We start from the raw sequence: 16,503 nt of genomic DNA, 5'->3' as shown, positions 1-16,503 counted from the left end.
GTCAGCCAAATGCTTAAATTGGGTTTGGCATTTTCGTCCGTCCATCCTTCCCAAGGCTCTGGGATAGGAAAATGATGTTGCTTGATGTAAGGATGTAAGCTGTTCTGAATAAAACTGCCTTTTGCAATTGACTGGTGGTGATTTTGTCAATGCCAATGGTTTTCAAGTGGTGCTCCAGATGTTTTGGGATTGCACCCAAGGTGCCTATTGCTATTGGTGTTATGTTTGCTTATCATTATTAATGTATTGCTAAGAAAGAGCAAACAAAACTCTTCTTGGCCTTTTGCGTAGAATTAAGTGGTTTAGAACCTCTTGGGGAAATCACATTCTCCTCCTGTTTTTAGGAAGGTTCATATTAACCATAGTTGGCTTTCAGTTGTTCAGACCAGCTTAACATCCTGGCTCCAATTTCCCCTTTGAAGGTAGACATAGTCAGTGGAAACCTTATTATAAAAGTAATGCTACACCATAGGTCACAATGAGGGGAAGGAAGAAAGGTTACTGTAATGGCTCTTCTCCTAACTTGAGAAAGTAAAGACTCTTGAAACGGATTATTTCAAAAGGAACCTTTAATCAAGCAGGATGGAAACCATTAGAAGCAGAGCAGCATCTGAAAACCTTTAGGCCATGCAAATGGGATTAAGCTGATAATGACCCCTCCCTTTGTCCAAATGCAGATTCTGACCAATACGTGTGTGAAGATGCTTCCTTAACTCTTCTGCCCTGGGAGTCAATAAAGCACACGTTCCCATGGCTATCTCTAGTTAGACATCAAAGTAAGATATCCCACATGGCTACCATAAACATCCCTCCAGAGATGTTGGGACCTTCAGTCTCCTGGTGACAGGAAACCAGTTGTAAAGTTGTAAAACTCAGTTGTTTCAGATGTAGCTAAGGATTTAACTCCGAGGCTCCCCTCCTTCCAATTGAATGGCAGTATCACTTTTAGGGATCTGACATGCTGCGCTTTTCTTCTTGACTACCTAAATTGGCGTAAGAGATGAAAAAGTAACATATTTTTCGGAGTATGAAGCACCCTTTTCCCTTAGAGGCTGAAAATCGGGGTGCATCTTATACAACGAATACAGTATTTTTGGCCTCCAGAAATCCCGCCCCCTTTGCAAAAATGGCCATGCATACCCTTTAGGAGGCTTGTAGGGTGCTCCTGCGGGCTGGGGAGGGCAAAAATGAGTGAAAAATGGACTGGTTTTTGCTCGTTTCCCCCCCCCCCCCCAGTCCCCAGGAGCACCCTACAAGCCTCCTAAAGGGTATGCATGCCCTTTTTTTGATACAAAATGGGCCCATTTTCGTGAAAACGGGCCATTTTTGGGATGCTTGCAGAGTGCAAAAACCTTTTTTAAAAATTTGCGTCTTCAAAATCTTGGTGTGTCTTATACTCCGGTGCGTCTTATACTCCGAAAAATACGATACCTATAGAAGAAAAGGTAGCTCAGGATTGAATTGTGGAGTTCTTGGTGCTCTCTGAAGCGCTGAGCATTATGCTGGGAAGATGTTACCTAGTCAGGCCTGGAAATGTCTGCAAGAAAGTTCAACAAGTTCAGAGAGCATCAAGGACTCCACAGATTTGATCGTGTTAGAGAAAACAGTAGGAACAACTTTTCCAAATTCAAAATTAGTTCCTTACCAGGAGCTTCTCTTGACCTTGGATTGATATCCTGGTGGGCTTCTTTTCTGTTAAAGTTTGATCTGGATGTTTGGGGGATTATAAAAGGATATTCTACGAGCTGTGGTGGAGCAGTGGTTAGAATGCAGTACTGCAGGCTACTTCTGCTGGCTGACTGCAATTTGGCTGTTCGAATCTCACCAGCTCAAGGTTGCCTCAGCCTTCCATCCTTCCGAGGTGGGTAAAATGAGGAGCCAGATTGTTGGGGGCAAATAGGCCGACTCTGTAAACCACTCAGAGTGGGCTGTTAAGCAACGTGAAGCGGTATATAAGTCTGCTATTACTATTGCCCTTCCTTCCTTCCTTCCTTCCTTCCTTCCTCCCTCCCTCCCTCCCTCCCTCCCTCCCTCCCTCCCTCCCTCCCTCCCTCCTTCCTTCCTTCCTTCCTTCCTTCCTTCCTTCCTTCCTTCCTTCCTTCCGGTTGACTCAGCCTTCCATCCTTCTGAGGTGGGTAAAATGAGGAGCCAGATTTTGGGGGAAATAGGCTGACTGTAAGCCACTTAGAGAGGGCTGGAAAGTGGTATATTAGTCTAAGGGCTATTGTCATTGCTATTCTGTAAGGACTGGGAAGATAATGTGCTCCGTCCCTTCCAGCACATTGATTCTATGATTCTGTGGCCCCTCTCCAGCCCTGATTTACGACTTAAAAGTTCCCCGCTGGGATTTCCAGACTGGCCGGCAACTCCGCACGTCTCCCCTTTACGACCGGCTGGACGCCCAGGGAGCGAGGTGGATGGAGAAGCATGGCTTTGAGAGGGCAAAATTCTTTGTCCCTCCAGGGAAAGGTGAGAATGATTTTCCCCTGAATGCACCCCGAAACCTGAGAGCCACGTTTGGGGGCCCATCCTGAGTCCTGTGCTTCCTCTCCCGCAGATTTGCTGGCTCTGGATCAGAGCAAGACGTTTTACAAGCCCGACTGGTTTGACATTGTGGGCGCAGAGGTCAAGTGTTGCAAAGAGGCCGTCTGTGTGATTGACATGTCGTCTTTCACCAAGTTTGAGATAAGCGTAAGTGCATCTTCCCCCAGAGCTTTCTTTTTCCTTTGGAAGCTTTCCGTGTTGGTTTGTAGGGTGTCAGAAACGCCACCTCCCTGCCAGTCTGCCATGAAGGGGGGAAACTGGAAGGGAAACAGCTTTTCTGCCATTTCTAAGATAAAGGAGCCGAGGTGGCGCAGTGGGTAGAGTGCAGTACTGCAGGCCACTTCAGCTGACTGTGGTTCAGCAGTTCAGTGGTTCAGCAGTGGATCAGCAGTTCAGTGGTTCAAATCTCACCGGCTCAGGGTTGACTCAGCCTTCCATCCTTCCGAGGTGGGTAAAATGAGGACCCAGATTGTTGTTGGGGGCAATATGCTGACTCTGTAAACCGCTTAGAGAGGGCTGAAAGCCCTATGAAGCGGTATATAAAAATCTGCTATTGCTATTGCTATAAACTGAACTGTGAGAACTCTCCTCTGTGAGAACCAAGGCCGGTTCCCTGGGAGAAGAACGCCAACCTGTAGAGTAACTGTTCCCAAAACATCTCTTTTAAACTTGATTGGACAATGAGAGATACACAATGAGAAAAGGGACCAAGGGAGGAAAGTTACCATATTTTTCGGCATATAAGATGCACCTTCCCCCCCCCCAAAAGAGGGTGAAAATCGGCGTGCGTCTTATACACTGAATGCAGCATTTTTTGCCTCCCGAAAGTCCGCCCCCTTTGCAAAAATGAAAGTGCTCCTGGGGGCTGGGGAGGAGGGCAAAAACGAGCAAAAAAGGGCTGTTTTTGCTCATTTTTACACCCCTCCCCAGCCCCCAGAAGCACTCTACAAGCCTCCCGAAGCTCTGCATGCCTTTCTTTTTGTGAGTGTATGCAAAAAACGAGGCGTGCAGCAGGTTTGGGAGGCCTGCAGAGTGCAAAAACATTTTTTTTAAAATTTACCTCTTCAAAATAATGGTGCATCTTCCACTCCAGTGTGTCTTATAGTCCAAAAGGTACGGTAACTGGCAAAAGTCTGCCGTGAAATCTCAGCTCCGGCTTTTACGCTCCTGTAGTTCACTTGACTTCTAGTAAACTATACCTTTCTCAGCAAATGGAGCTAAGGATCGTTTTTACTTAGAAGCCCAAGCTGAGGCAGGTCTGACACAGGGACCTGACTTCAGGCATAAGTTTTTATACTTTGCCTTTGGCTTAGTAACGTATTGCCAGTGTAAGCAGTGGGGCACGTAAGTCTTGATTGCTTAGTGTCATTTGCAAATGCAACCAATTTGGGGTAGGGTAAAACTTTTAATTGCAACATGTATAACATGAAGCCTATGCCTCAAGAAGGCGGAGATTTTTAATCAAGCTCAAAACACAAACATTGTGACTGCCAGTCTTGATTTAAGGTTAAGGACTTTTCATAGTTTTAGCTCCTTCCTTTTTTGTTGTTGTTTCTGGGAACAAATAGATTTCCTCTGGATGTGGAACTTTTATTTAAATTGTTCATAATTCAGTTCAGTTCAGTTTAGTTTAGTTTATTGTCATTGCACCTCAAACAATGAAATTAAATGCCATCCTCAGTGTACATTATAACTATAAAAATGAAACACAAACACACATTCTATACAATTAAATTGAAAACCCCGGATATTGCATTAATATTGCACTAGCCAGTAGAATTCAACATAGTTACTGCTCTTGGATAGAAGCTGTTTTTCAGCCTATTTGTCCTTGTTCTTTTTAATTTTTAATTTTAAAAACATGAACACAATAAGGAAGACATAGACTATAATTTACACAACACACCGGAACTTCATGTTCCTTCTTGAAGCAGTTTTGAATCAGTACATTTTTATATATACCATTTTTCCTCCTAATACACTTCGATTGAGTTTCATCATTTTTAACCCTCTTATTTCATTATCTTTCACTTATCTATCTATATTTTCGCTATATACATCAGACAATCTTTGTCCTTCTGCTTGCTTAACCCTTTTCCTTGGTTTGTAACTTTTATCTTTCTTAGGCTATCATTGTTAATCTTTGTTTCTTTCCCCCAACCACCTGTACCATTTCCCCCATAATAAATAATACTCTGTCTCTTCCTTTCCTTGGACTTTTTTTATTTAACTCGTCCATCTCAGCGCAGTCTAGAATCTTTCTTATTGTTTCATCTTCATTGGGTGTCGACTTATTCTTCCATCTCTGCGCGAATGCAATCCTAGCCACTGTAATTCTATGCAAGATTAAAATATAAGGTCTCTCTTAAATTTAGTCGTTGTTATGCCTAATAGGAATGTCTCTGGTTTCCAGTCAATTTGCTTGTTTCAATTTGCCCTTGTTTTTATTGTCCTGTACTGTCTGCCAGATGGTAATAGTTCAATAGGATGCACTGGACAGGGACCAAGTTATCTCTGGGTCGGGGCAGTTTGGCTCCAAATGCCTCTACAGCAGAATAGTGCCAGGAGACACCATGCCTCCATCTCCTCTCGCAGGCAGCTGGTAGGCTTCAGATTCGTCTGCTGTGACTAGGCCTCATCTGTCAAGCTGTTCTTATGTTTTGTGTTCCTTCTCCCACCTGCTGCAGTCCACGGGAGGACAAGCTTTGGAAGTTCTGCAGTATCTCTTCTCCAACGACCTGGAGGTGCCAGTTGGGCATATTGTGCATACGGGGATGCTCAATCACACCGGAGGGTATGAGAATGACTGCAGCATAGCCCGTCTGAACAAACGCAGGTAAGGTCTCCCAGGTACAGCCTGGATACTCGCTGGCTTCAGCCTGTGGAGCCTTTGGTGATCCATACTCGGAATCTGGTTAAAGCCGTGATGATGTCAGAATGGTAAACTCAATGTGGCATCATTAGCAGGATTATATCATAGCTCACAATATTATTAGATCATCATTGTGGCTTAAGAGAAGCTTTGGTCTCTGTATAACACTTGGATGCAGGCACAAACAATTTTATTTTTGTTTAGCAGATTTTTTCATTATTTTTTCCCTTCTACAACACCTTAGAGTCAACATTGTTGACTGTTGACTGTCAACACCTTACATCAACATTGTTATGTCATCATACCTGTACATGTATATAATATTTCGCTTCTATATTTACACACCTTTATACACAGTTCTATATATATTTATATATAGTTTTTTGGCTTAATTAGTTTTATTCTTGTTTTGCAGCCATTTGTACCAATTGTTCCAAATTTCATAATATTCCAACTCTTCTTTATCTTTTAATTTCAGTGTTAATTTGTCCATCTCTGCACAATCCAAAGTTTTTTTTATCACTAATTCGTCTGAGGGGGTATTATTTTGTTTCCAGCATTGGGCACAAACAAATTGAATCACCTGAGTTTAACTAGAAAGGGGAGGGATCTTTCCCCATTCCATACTTAATTTCATATAAACACATTCAGAAGACAGTCCAGGAATTTCTATCATTGCTTAGCCAAAATGCGTTGTTTGATCCTGGTTATTTTTCCTTAAACCATGATCAGTGATGTCACCTGTCAGGCCAATTACCTGTGGTTTATCTGATAAACTATGGTTAAGCAGTCTTTTGATAGTGTGATATACATAACTATGGACTTGTGCAAGCCTAGAGAACTGAATGCTGTAGAATGTAATGTGCTCAATGTATTGAAGATGCCTTTCCAGAAATGAGACAAGCAAGAAAGTTGCTAAATGACATGGAAACCTGTTGCTATCAGAGTTGGATAGTGAGCACCTGACTGGTCATTTTCATTGGCTGACTCTTAACAGTTATGCTTTTTAATAAAACAGGTTATTTGGAAACCGTGCTGCCACACTTTGTGTCCTTCTGGTTCCAAATACTTACTCACACATGAGTTGCTATGGTAATTCATATTTTACTCAATGTCCAAGAAATAACAATAGCCAAAGCCTGCAAATCAAAACAGAGTGTCTGATAAATGATTGCTTGAATGGTCAGCTTTTTAAAAGAAGAGTGCAGAGGAATAGTCCAAAATCAGTTCAAGGATCCAAGAGATGGATCAGGGTTGTTAGGCAGTCTAGAATTTCACAAGCAGAAACTGTATGAATGCCACACAAGAACCAGAGATCAGATGGTTGTTTCTGACAAAGGGAACATGGGTCAGAATTGCCTCTTATATCAGGCTGGTCAGCTGTCATTAATCAAGAGATTTGCTCTCTTGCTTGGCAAGAATCCCTTTCCGAGGGAGGTGGACAGTTAAGAAATGGTAGGTAGGTAGGTAGATGGGTGGATGGATGGGTAGGATGGATGGATGGGTAGGATGGATGGGTGGATGGGTGGGTGGGTGGGTGGGTAGGTAGGTAGGTAGGTAGGTAGGTAGGTAGGTAGGTAGGTAGATAGATAGATAGATAGATAGATAGATAGATAGATAGATAGATAGATAGATAGATAGATAAGGGAAGGAATGAAAGAAAGAAAGAGAAAGAAGTAGAGAGAGAGGGAGCCTCATAGAACATCCCTGCTCTCCTCTCTGGGGATGAGGACTGAGAAGCCTTATATTGTCCGACTGTTCCACATGGTCGGGTGGTACCTGATTTGACCAGCTACAGGTGATTCCTATCTTTCTCTCTCCTGAGGCTGACGTTCCACAGATTTTTGGTGGAGCAGCATCTTCAGCATCCTGAGCATGACACTCTGCCTGATGGAATAAGTAATGAAGTGCTATCTGACGGCATCTTTGCGAAGGCTTTGTATAAAAATTGTCTCATTTGGGCTTAAATGCGTTTCTTGTGTTTCCTACTGCAGCTTCTTCATGATTTCCCCCACAGACCAGCAGGTTCACTGCTGGGCCTGGTTGAAGAAGCATATGCCTGAAAACAGCAACCTCTTCTTGGAAGATGTAACCTGGAAATACACAGGTGAGGGCAGCTGCCAGCTGTTGGTACTCCTCTGGATCAAGGGAGGGTCCTTCTCCAAGGGAACCTCAGATTCTGCAGCCTGGTCTGCTGTTTGGTTTGCAGGGTTCGGACATGTCACACCTAAGCTAACTGTGAAGGGCCTGCCTCCCTTCTCCGTTCAACAAAGCAGAACTCTTGAAACAATGACCATTCCACAAGGAACCTTTTATTGAAGGAAAGCGATAGCAAGACAAAAGAAGCAGGATCTGAGGATTCCCTGCATTAGGTTAAAGCAGTTAGAGACCCCTCCCCTCAGACCGGTGTTGAATAAGCCAATCCACAGGTGCAAAGTTATTTTGAGAATCACATTACCATTCCACAAGGAACCTTTTGTTGAAGGAAAGTGATAGCAAGACAAAAGAAGCAGGATCTGAGGATTCCCTGCATTAGGTTAAAGCAGTTAGAGACCCCTCCCCTCAGACCGGTGTTGAATAAGCCAATCCACAGGTGCAAAGTTATTTTGAGAATCACATTACCATTCCACAAGGAACCTTTTGTTGAAGGAAAGTGATAGCAAGACAAAAGAAGCAGGATCTGAGGATTCCCTGCATTAGGTTAAAGCAGTTAGAGACCCCTCCCCTCAGACCGGTGTTGAATAAGCCAATCCACAGGTGCAAAGTTATTTTGAGAATCACATTACCATTCCACAAGGAACCTTTTGTTGAAGGAAAGTGATAGCAAGACAAAAGAAGCAGGATCTGAGGATTCCCTGCATTAGGTTAAAGCAGTTAGAGACCCCTCCCCTCAGACCGGTGTTGAATAAGCCAATCCACAGGTGCAAAGTTATTTTGAGAATCACATTACCATTCCACAAGGAACCTTTTGTTGAAGGAAAGTGATAGCAAGACAAAAGAAGCAGGATCTGAGGATTCCCTGCATTAGGTTAAAGCAGTTAGAGACCCCTCCCCTCAGACCGGTGTTGAATAAGCCAATCCACAGGTGCAAAGTTATTTTGAGAATCACATTACCATTCCACAAGGAACCTTTTGTTGAAGGAAAGTGATAGCAAGACAAAAGAAGCAGGATCTGAGGATTCCCTGCATTAGGTTAAAGCAGTTAGAAACCCCTCCCCTCAGCCTGGTGTTGAATAAGCCAATCCACAGCTGCAAAGTTGTTTTGAGAATCGCAGGCTGAGAAGGTGATAAGAAGTCCTCAGGCGTCGCTTGCTGGAGGCTTCGGAGCAGAGACAAAACAGATGGCCCTCCCCTTCTTTCATTCCCAAAAAAGATAAATCAGAAGATAAATACAGGATAGAGAGGCACCAGGAAAAGGGCTATAAACTAAAGAATGCACCCAGGCCCTGTCCCCACCAGAATGGCAGCGTCCCGATGTGTTCCTGCCCACCTGGTTGGAATCTCGGAGCTCCAGCTCTCTGGGTTCCTGAAACTGAGCAAGTCAGGCATGCAGGAATGACTTGGTTTCCCCTGGGTCTTTTCACATTTAACATTGTTCAGAGCAAAAACCATAAATGTGGCAAATAGGTTTTAATCTTTGCCAGATACACAAGGCTTCTTGTGTCTCTTGGTTAGTGCGTCAGATCCAAGTTGGTGCCTTTATTTATTCCTCTGTTCGTTGTTTTTACAAATCGCTCAAGGGACCTTCCTCCTATTTGCCCCCCAACAACCACTCTGTGTGGTGTGTTGGGCTGAAAGAAAGTGACTGGCCCAAAATCACTTGCTGTCTTTTATGCCTAAGGCAGGACGATAGCACTTAGCAATAGCCCTTAGACTTATATACCGTTTCACTGTGCTTCCTAGCCCTCTCTAAGCGGTTCACAGAGTCAGCCTCTTGCCCCCAACAATCTGGGTCCTCATTTTACCCACCTCAGAAGGATGGAAGGCTGAGTCAACCTGGAGCCTGGTGGGATTTGAACTCCTGACTCTGATCAGAATTAGCCTGCAATACTGCATTCTAATAGGAAGGGAGGGAGGGAGGGAGGGAGGGAGGAAGGAAGGAAGGAAGGAAGAAAGAAAGAAAAAAAATGCAATACCACTTAGACACATACCACTTTGCAGTGCTTTCCAGCCCTCTCTAAGCGGTTTACAGAGTCAGCCTCTTGCCCCCAACAATCGGGGTCCTCATTTTACCGACCTTTGAAAGACGGAAGGCTGAGTCAACCTTGAGCCTGGTGAGCTTTGAACTGCCAAACTGCAGGCAGTCAGCAGAAGTAGCCTGCAGTACTGCACTCTAACCGCTGCATCACCATGGCCCTATAATTCACCACCTCCTTGTTTCTAGTCTGGTGCCTTAACCACTAGACCAAACTGGCTCTCCCAAACTGGCTGCCATGCTATGGGGTAGACAGTTGATGTTGCTCCCCTATCCCAGAGGCCTAACCCAAGGGCTGGATGAGGACAGTTGCTCAACGTGGGCATCAGCGCTTGGCACAGCTGGGCGCTTGTTTTGGAAGGCTGATGGGAGAAGCCTTTAGCTGGAAAAGATGCAAGAACTTGTGTTAGGGTCTCCAGGTATCTTGTCCCATTGAAGTGGTCTCCTCTTCCCCAAGTGAGATCCAATTTCAGATTCCGGATCCTTTCCCAGCTTTTGCTGGTTTGTGTTGAGCTGACAAGCTGCAAAGGGAAGAAGAAGGAAGTCATGGGGCAAGGATTTTATTCTGCAGTGGTTCCTGAAGCTGAATTCTTTTCCTTTGTTTTCCTCCAGCCTTGAATCTGATTGGCCCACGTGCCATGGATGTCCTGTCGGAGCTGTCGTATGCGCCAATGACACCTGAGCATTTCCCTTCCCTCTTCTGTAAGGTAGGGGACTTTTCCATTTCATTTGGCAACTTTCTTCCTGCTCATGCAGATGCTTACAGGTAGTCCTCAATTTACGACTTCAGTTGGGGGTCAGGAAAAAAATCATCATTAAGCAGTGCAGTCCTTAAGTGAGGAATCCCATGGTTGCTATTTGTAACTTCCCTTGCTTTGCTTGTCGGAAGTCAGCTTGCCTCCGTTATAAGATGCCCCTCATGGGGCTTTTTGTGTCTGCTCTTCCATTTTTCCCTTTGTGCAAAGGAGACAGTAGCCATGGCAACAGCTCTGGGACTTATATACCACTTCACAGGGCTTTTACAGCTCTCTTGAGTGATTTACAGAGTCAGCCTATTGTCCCCCAACAATCTGGGTCCTCATTTTACCCAGCTTGGAAGGTTGGAAAGCGGAATCAACCTTGAGCCGGTCAGGAGTCAGACTGCAATACTAAATTCTAACTACTGCAAACTATGGATGGAAGGATGCATGGATGGATGGATGGAAGGAAGGACAGTAGCAATAGACTTATATACCACTTTACAGTGTTTTACAGCCCTCTCTAAGTGGTTTACAGAGTCAGCCTCTTGCCCCCAACAATCTGGGTCCTCATTTTACCCACCTCTGAAGGATGGAAGGCAGAGTCAACCTTGAACTAGTGAGAATAGAATTCCTGGGAGTGGGCAGAGTTATCCTGCAATAGTGCATTCTAACAGGAAGGAAGGAGGGAGGGAGGGAGGGAGGAAAGGAAGGAAGGAAGGAAGGAAGGAAGGAAGAAGGAATAGCACTTATGTACCACTTCAAAGTGCTTTTACAGCTCTCTTAAGTGATTTACAGAGTCAGCCTATTGCCCCCAACAATCTGGGTCCTCATTTTACTCAGCTTGGAGGGATGGAAAGTGGAATCAACCTTGAGCTGGTCAGGAGTCAGACTGCAATAATGCTTTCTATCCACTGCAAACTATGGATGGATGGATGGATGGATGGGAAGGAAGGAAGGAAGGAAGGAAGGAAGGAAGGAAGGAAGGAAGGAAGGAAGGAAGGAAAGAAGGAAAGACAGTAGCAATAGACATATATCCCTTTACAGTGTTTTACAGCCCTCTCTAAGCGGTTTACAGCCTCTTTCCCCTAACAGTCTGGGTCCTCATTGTACTCACCTTGGAAGGATGAAAGCCTGAGTTAACCTTGAGCCGGTTAGGATCAAACTTCTGGCAGTTGGCCGAAGCAGCCTGCAGTACTACATTCTAACCCCTGCGCCACCACAGCTCACTTCAACAGCGGTGATCCTTGAGTATGATGGCAGTTCAGATTGGGATTGCCCTTGCTAAATGACGCAGTCGCAAAGTGTGGCACCATATGATGGTATCACTTAGTGACAACGATCCTGGCAGTTTCCGTTGTGACTGTAACCTCAGGACCATGTAGGTTGTTAAGTGGGAAGAGGCGGGAGGCTTAGGTAAGGAGTGCAAGGGATAGGAGGGGTGCTGGGGAGTGTGGCACAGCTGGCTGGGGAATTCTAGGAGTTGAAGTCCCCTTGTCTTAAGGTTGCCAGAGATGAGAAACGCTGGCCTAGAATATGTTCTAAGACTAGAGAACAGGTGTGTCCCTCCCCCATTCTGCAAGTCACCCACATTTTGATCTTGAGCGCTGAGCCAAGATACTTCTGGTGTAGAATTTCAGTTTTGTTTTCCCCCAGTTAAAACCTGTTCCTTGCTGGTTTACCTATGGTCAAGTGAAAGGAAAACCCTGGGAAAAGTTACTAGAATAATAAAAGAAACATGCTGAAGAAAAAAAATATAATAACTACAAAAATAGGGGAAAGAAGCAGAAGTTAGGGGAAAGCGGGGAGATGAAGGAAAAGAATTAAAACTGGGATTTTTGGGAGCCCAAGAGAAAATGGTTAAAAGAGGAAGAAGGGGAAAAGAGCTATATTAGAAGACTAAAGAGGATAGTAGTAAGATTGTTATTGTGATGTATCTAATTAAGAAATAAAGAAATGATAGTATATTTTTAGTTGTAGAAAAAAATGGAAAGAAATGCTCTCTATGCTTAAATTGAATTAGAGGATGTATGCTGTTTATAGCAAAATATACCAATAGAGAAAATAAGAAATGAAAATGTGGTGTAACTTTGAAGGGGCAATGGAAGATATTGTTAATGTATTAAGAAAAAAAAATAACCATCAAGATGGAAAATAATGGAAGAGAATAATTTGGCAGAAAGTGAAAATGAAACTATGATGTAAAAAGGACTTTGTAACTGAGGGGAGGTAAAAGAAAAGACCCGGGAAAACTCTTTGTTCCTATAATATGTATAATTTGTACTGAAAAATAAAAAACCTTGAATGAGAAAAAAAATATTTTGTCTTTGTCTCTGGAATTTTGTTCTGGATGTATAAACGGCCTGGTCCCTCTTTTCTGCAGGAGATGAGTGTCGGCTACGCCAATGGCATCCGTGTCATGAGTATGACGCACACGGGGGAGCCCGGCTTCATGCTTTACATCCCCATCGAGGTGAGTGGGGCTTCTGCTTTGAAGGTCCATCTTCACTCTGTTGGGGGAGATGGGGGGACGGGACTTGTACCTAAAGGGGCCCAATCCCCAGAGGGCATGATGTCATCCACAATTTCTGAACTTTTGCTAAAAAGTACAGAGAGTCCTGGAGTTATGACCACAGTGGAGCCCAACATTTATGCTGCTCAGTGAAAATTTCATTACGTGAGTTTGGCCCATTTTATGACTTTTCTTGCCCCCCTTGCTAAGTGAATCGCTACAGTTGATAAGCTAGGAACGCGGTTGTTAAGTGAGTCCAGCTTTCCCGTTGATTTTGCTTATCAGGTGGTCGCAAAAGGGGATCACGTAACTCCTGGGACACAGCAGCAGTCATAAATACACACCAGTTGCCAAGTGGCTGAATGTTGATCATGTGACCCTGGGGATGCTGCAATGGTCATAAGTGTGAGAAACAGTCCTAAGCCATTTTTTTTCAGTGCCCTTGTAACTGTCAACAATCACTAAATGAACTGTTGTAACTCAAGGACTACCAGTGCCTAGACAGTGCCTGTGTCATCTTTTCAGGTTCCTAAATGAAGCCAGGGAAGTGGCCCTTAGAGGCCATGTTGGCCAAGACTGATCTATGCTCAGCTCGTCTGCCGTATCATTGGAGGTCATTGTCCAAGACTTGCATCTTGAAGAGACAAGTGACCGTGGAATGCTATCAGCCTTTGGTTTCCAGGCTGGTTATTTAAATGCCCCTCTCCTCCCTCTCCCCCCTCTGCAGTATGCCCTCCACGTGTACAACGAGGTGATGAGCGTGGGGCAGAAGTATGGGATCCGGAACTCTGGTTATTACGCCCTCCGCAGCTTGCGCATTGAGAAGTTTTTTGCCTTCTGGGGACAAGACCTGGACGCTTTCACCACCCCTATGGAATGCGGGAGAGAATTCCGGGTGAAGCTGGACAAGGTGAGGAGGGGGGGAGGCACATAGCAGCATCCTGAATAACAGGAAGCGAGCTTTGTATAATCTTCTCCGCTGTCCTCACCACTCTCTGTAGGGACTTTCTATCTGACGCACTGCAGCTACCAAACCAAACAATGCAGTTTGTTAAAACGCTTGCCAGTGGGTTGCTTGACCTTTCCCAGCAGTAAGTAGAAGAAAGAGCTGAAGTGGATTGAACCCCGTCTCCTGATGTGCTTCTTTCTCCCTCTCTGTCTCTCTCTCGGCAGGGCATAGATTTCATCGGGAGGGATGCGCTGATGGCTCAGAAGCAGGAAGGAGTCTACAAGCGCTTCACCATGTTCATCCTGGAAGACCATAACACTGACCTGGACTTGTGGCCCTGGTGGGGGGATCCCATCTACCGCAATGGCCGCTACGTGGGCAAGACCACCAGCAGCGCTTACAGTTACACGCTGGAACGGCATGTCTGCTTGGGCTTCGTTCAAAATCTGGACCCCGAGACGGGCAAGGAGCAGCTCGTCACACCTGACTTTGTCAACCGGGGCGAATACCAGATCGACATTGCGGGGCAGCACTTCCAAGCCAAGGCCAAGCTCTACCCCTTCAGCTCCCTCTTCACCACCCGCCGGCGCAAGGACGAGATGGAATTCAGCGGCTTCCAGGGAAAATAATCCCCACCAAGTGCCAGACTTTTCCCCCACATTGCTCTTTGGACTCCTTAAGACATTTTGTATATTTTAACCCTTTCCCTTCCTCCTTTTCCCAAAGTGATCCTGCCACTCCCAATCTTAAAGGGGTATTTATGACAGGGAGGTGCGATGCTCTGTTTCTAGAGCGAGCCGAGTCTTCCCTGGTCCCTCAGCTGTCAGGGAGAGTTTGAGGCCTTGGGAATTTGGCAGGACCTCTTGGGATATGGAGTGGCCTGCAGAGCGAGACCTGTTGCTCGTTTAAGGCACCTACTCGCATCATTCAGAGATTTGCTCACATGAAGACATTCTGGTCCTATCTCTACCGGCTTCCCTTCAAGAGGGGTCAGTAGAAATGACAAGAGGATGATCTCACCTTTATCTCCAGAGTGGGAGATGCTGCATTCTGTTAGCAGGAGCCACTTGGTAGTTTTGGCATGCATCTGCATCGATCTATGGGGCCACGGAAGTCCCTCGGATAGGAATACAACCGCCTGATGTTACTCATCTCCTCTGCTCCCCCTTTGGGATCTTATCTCATGAGAGCTACTTTAGGTACGGCTGCCTCTCAGGTCGTCGTCCTGTCATGGCCAACTCCCTCCTGGGTGACCTCCAGAGACGTGGACTTCAGCTCCCGGATTCTCAGCACAGACATGGGAGATGAGGAGCCTCTACAAGGCAGCCGGGCTGGAACAGGACATTTCCTGGCATATCTGCGGCTTGTGCAATAGAGGGTGGGGAGGGCGGGGAGTGTCTCTCTCACGGAAACGATTGGGGACAGAGAGGGCCGAGACTTTGGGGTAAGCAGCTTGCGCTGTAATTTTTAAGGCTGATCCGACATGCAGCTTGCCTGGGGGATCGAACCATTGTCCCCCTCATCCCCACCCCCCCATCCCTGATCTAAACGCTGCATTTGGCCAAAAACGATGCTAGCACTGCTGCTCCGACTCTGGTGATCATCTCGTTGGCCATGAGGTCGGACAATCAGCCACCTACCTGGAGATTTCCTTCCCTGTCGGTTTTGGAGCTCCAAAGGCCCCCGCCGGATGACGAGAGCTGCCAGGTTCTGCCCCCAAACCAAAACGCCACAGCATTTCTGCTTGGTGGGAAGTGAAGATAAGTCCTCTTGTGGCGCTTCTGGCAGGCTTAACGCTTCTCCCCTCCCGACCACCCCCAGGGAGGGAATTCTTGGCCAGGAAGACTGGCTCTTTTGGAGACTCAGCCTTGCCTCCTCTTCTCTCCCCAAGAGAACAAACATCATGCTTCACTTTATAGCTCTTCTTCCCTCCCAGCCCTCTCGTTCGCTCTGATCCTCCTCTTTTAGCCTCCCTCTGGATGAAGGCTGGGAAGGAGTAATTGGGGAAAGTGATTCTGTTCCAAAGTCCCTTAATTGGCTCCCGGAGACCTTTTGATGGGCTCTTCTCCTTGCCTTTCCTTTGTTCTACCTGTGATCTCCCACCGCCGCCAGTCAATGTGTGTGTGTCGTACCTGCACCTCTGAACCTGTCAGTTTCCCATCCTGGGATGAACAGTAAGAAACAGATGTTTGCGAAAAATTCCCTTTCCAGGCGCAGGGATTTTTATCTCATCCTGAGAGTCTTCCCTGGGGTGGCATCTTCAGCCTCCCAGGACAAGGGCAGTTTGGAAGCAGCACTAACCGAAGCCCAGCAAGGCCGCCTGAGAATAGTTCAGGGGCTGCCCCAAGACCCTCGTCCTCTCTCTGCCTCTTCCTCTCAGGCTGGCTAGGCTGCAACGTCCTGGTCTGCTTGGGCAGAGGGGCAGAAGAGCTGGCCACTCACCCCCTGCAGGTTGAAAACCTGGGAGAAGGCGAGGCAGGGGGATCCGAGAAGCCTCCGGGGACAGCCAGCCTTCCCCAGTTGGTGCCACTTGGGGTGGTTTGCGCTGTAGTTCCCATCACCTGTCCCTGTTGAGGGGTCTGTTTTTTGCTTATCAAAGCTCTTCCACCTTTGTCCTTGTGCCAAAGATATCTTTTCCTTCACCGCCTTCCATCACCTTCCTGCAAAGGTTAGAGTGAAGACCTTCCCCCCCAC

General features: G+C 46.0%; 1 protein-coding gene across 3 annotated transcripts in view; it reads left to right on the top strand.

Moving 5' to 3' along the window:
- Window positions 1–15,611, top strand: part of PDPR (pyruvate dehydrogenase phosphatase regulatory subunit) — a 35,375-nt gene extending 19,764 nt beyond the window's left edge. For all 3 annotated transcript variants that reach the window (XM_087729571.1, XM_087729570.1, XM_087729569.1), the window contains 8 exons: window positions 2,314–2,469; window positions 2,558–2,691; window positions 5,232–5,380; window positions 7,411–7,523; window positions 10,224–10,318; window positions 12,732–12,821; window positions 13,588–13,770; window positions 14,034–15,611. In XM_087729571.1, coding sequence (XP_087585697.1) covers window positions 2,314–2,469; window positions 2,558–2,691; window positions 5,232–5,380; window positions 7,411–7,523; window positions 10,224–10,318; window positions 12,732–12,821; window positions 13,588–13,770; window positions 14,034–14,438 — 1,325 coding nt within the window. In that variant the 3' untranslated portion in view covers window positions 14,439–15,611. The remainder of the gene's footprint in view (window positions 1–2,313; window positions 2,470–2,557; window positions 2,692–5,231; window positions 5,381–7,410; window positions 7,524–10,223; window positions 10,319–12,731; window positions 12,822–13,587; window positions 13,771–14,033) is intronic.
- The last annotated feature ends 892 nt before the right edge of the window (window positions 15,612–16,503 follow it).

This window comes from Thamnophis sirtalis, unplaced genomic scaffold (assembly GCF_051295495.1).
Source record: "Thamnophis sirtalis isolate CommonGarterSnake01/CBP01778 unplaced genomic scaffold, rThaSir2_p1.2 scaffold_14, whole genome shotgun sequence".
NCBI lineage: Eukaryota > Metazoa > Chordata > Lepidosauria > Squamata > Natricidae > Thamnophis > Thamnophis sirtalis.
This window is presented reverse-complemented; position numbering and strand designations above follow the sequence as displayed.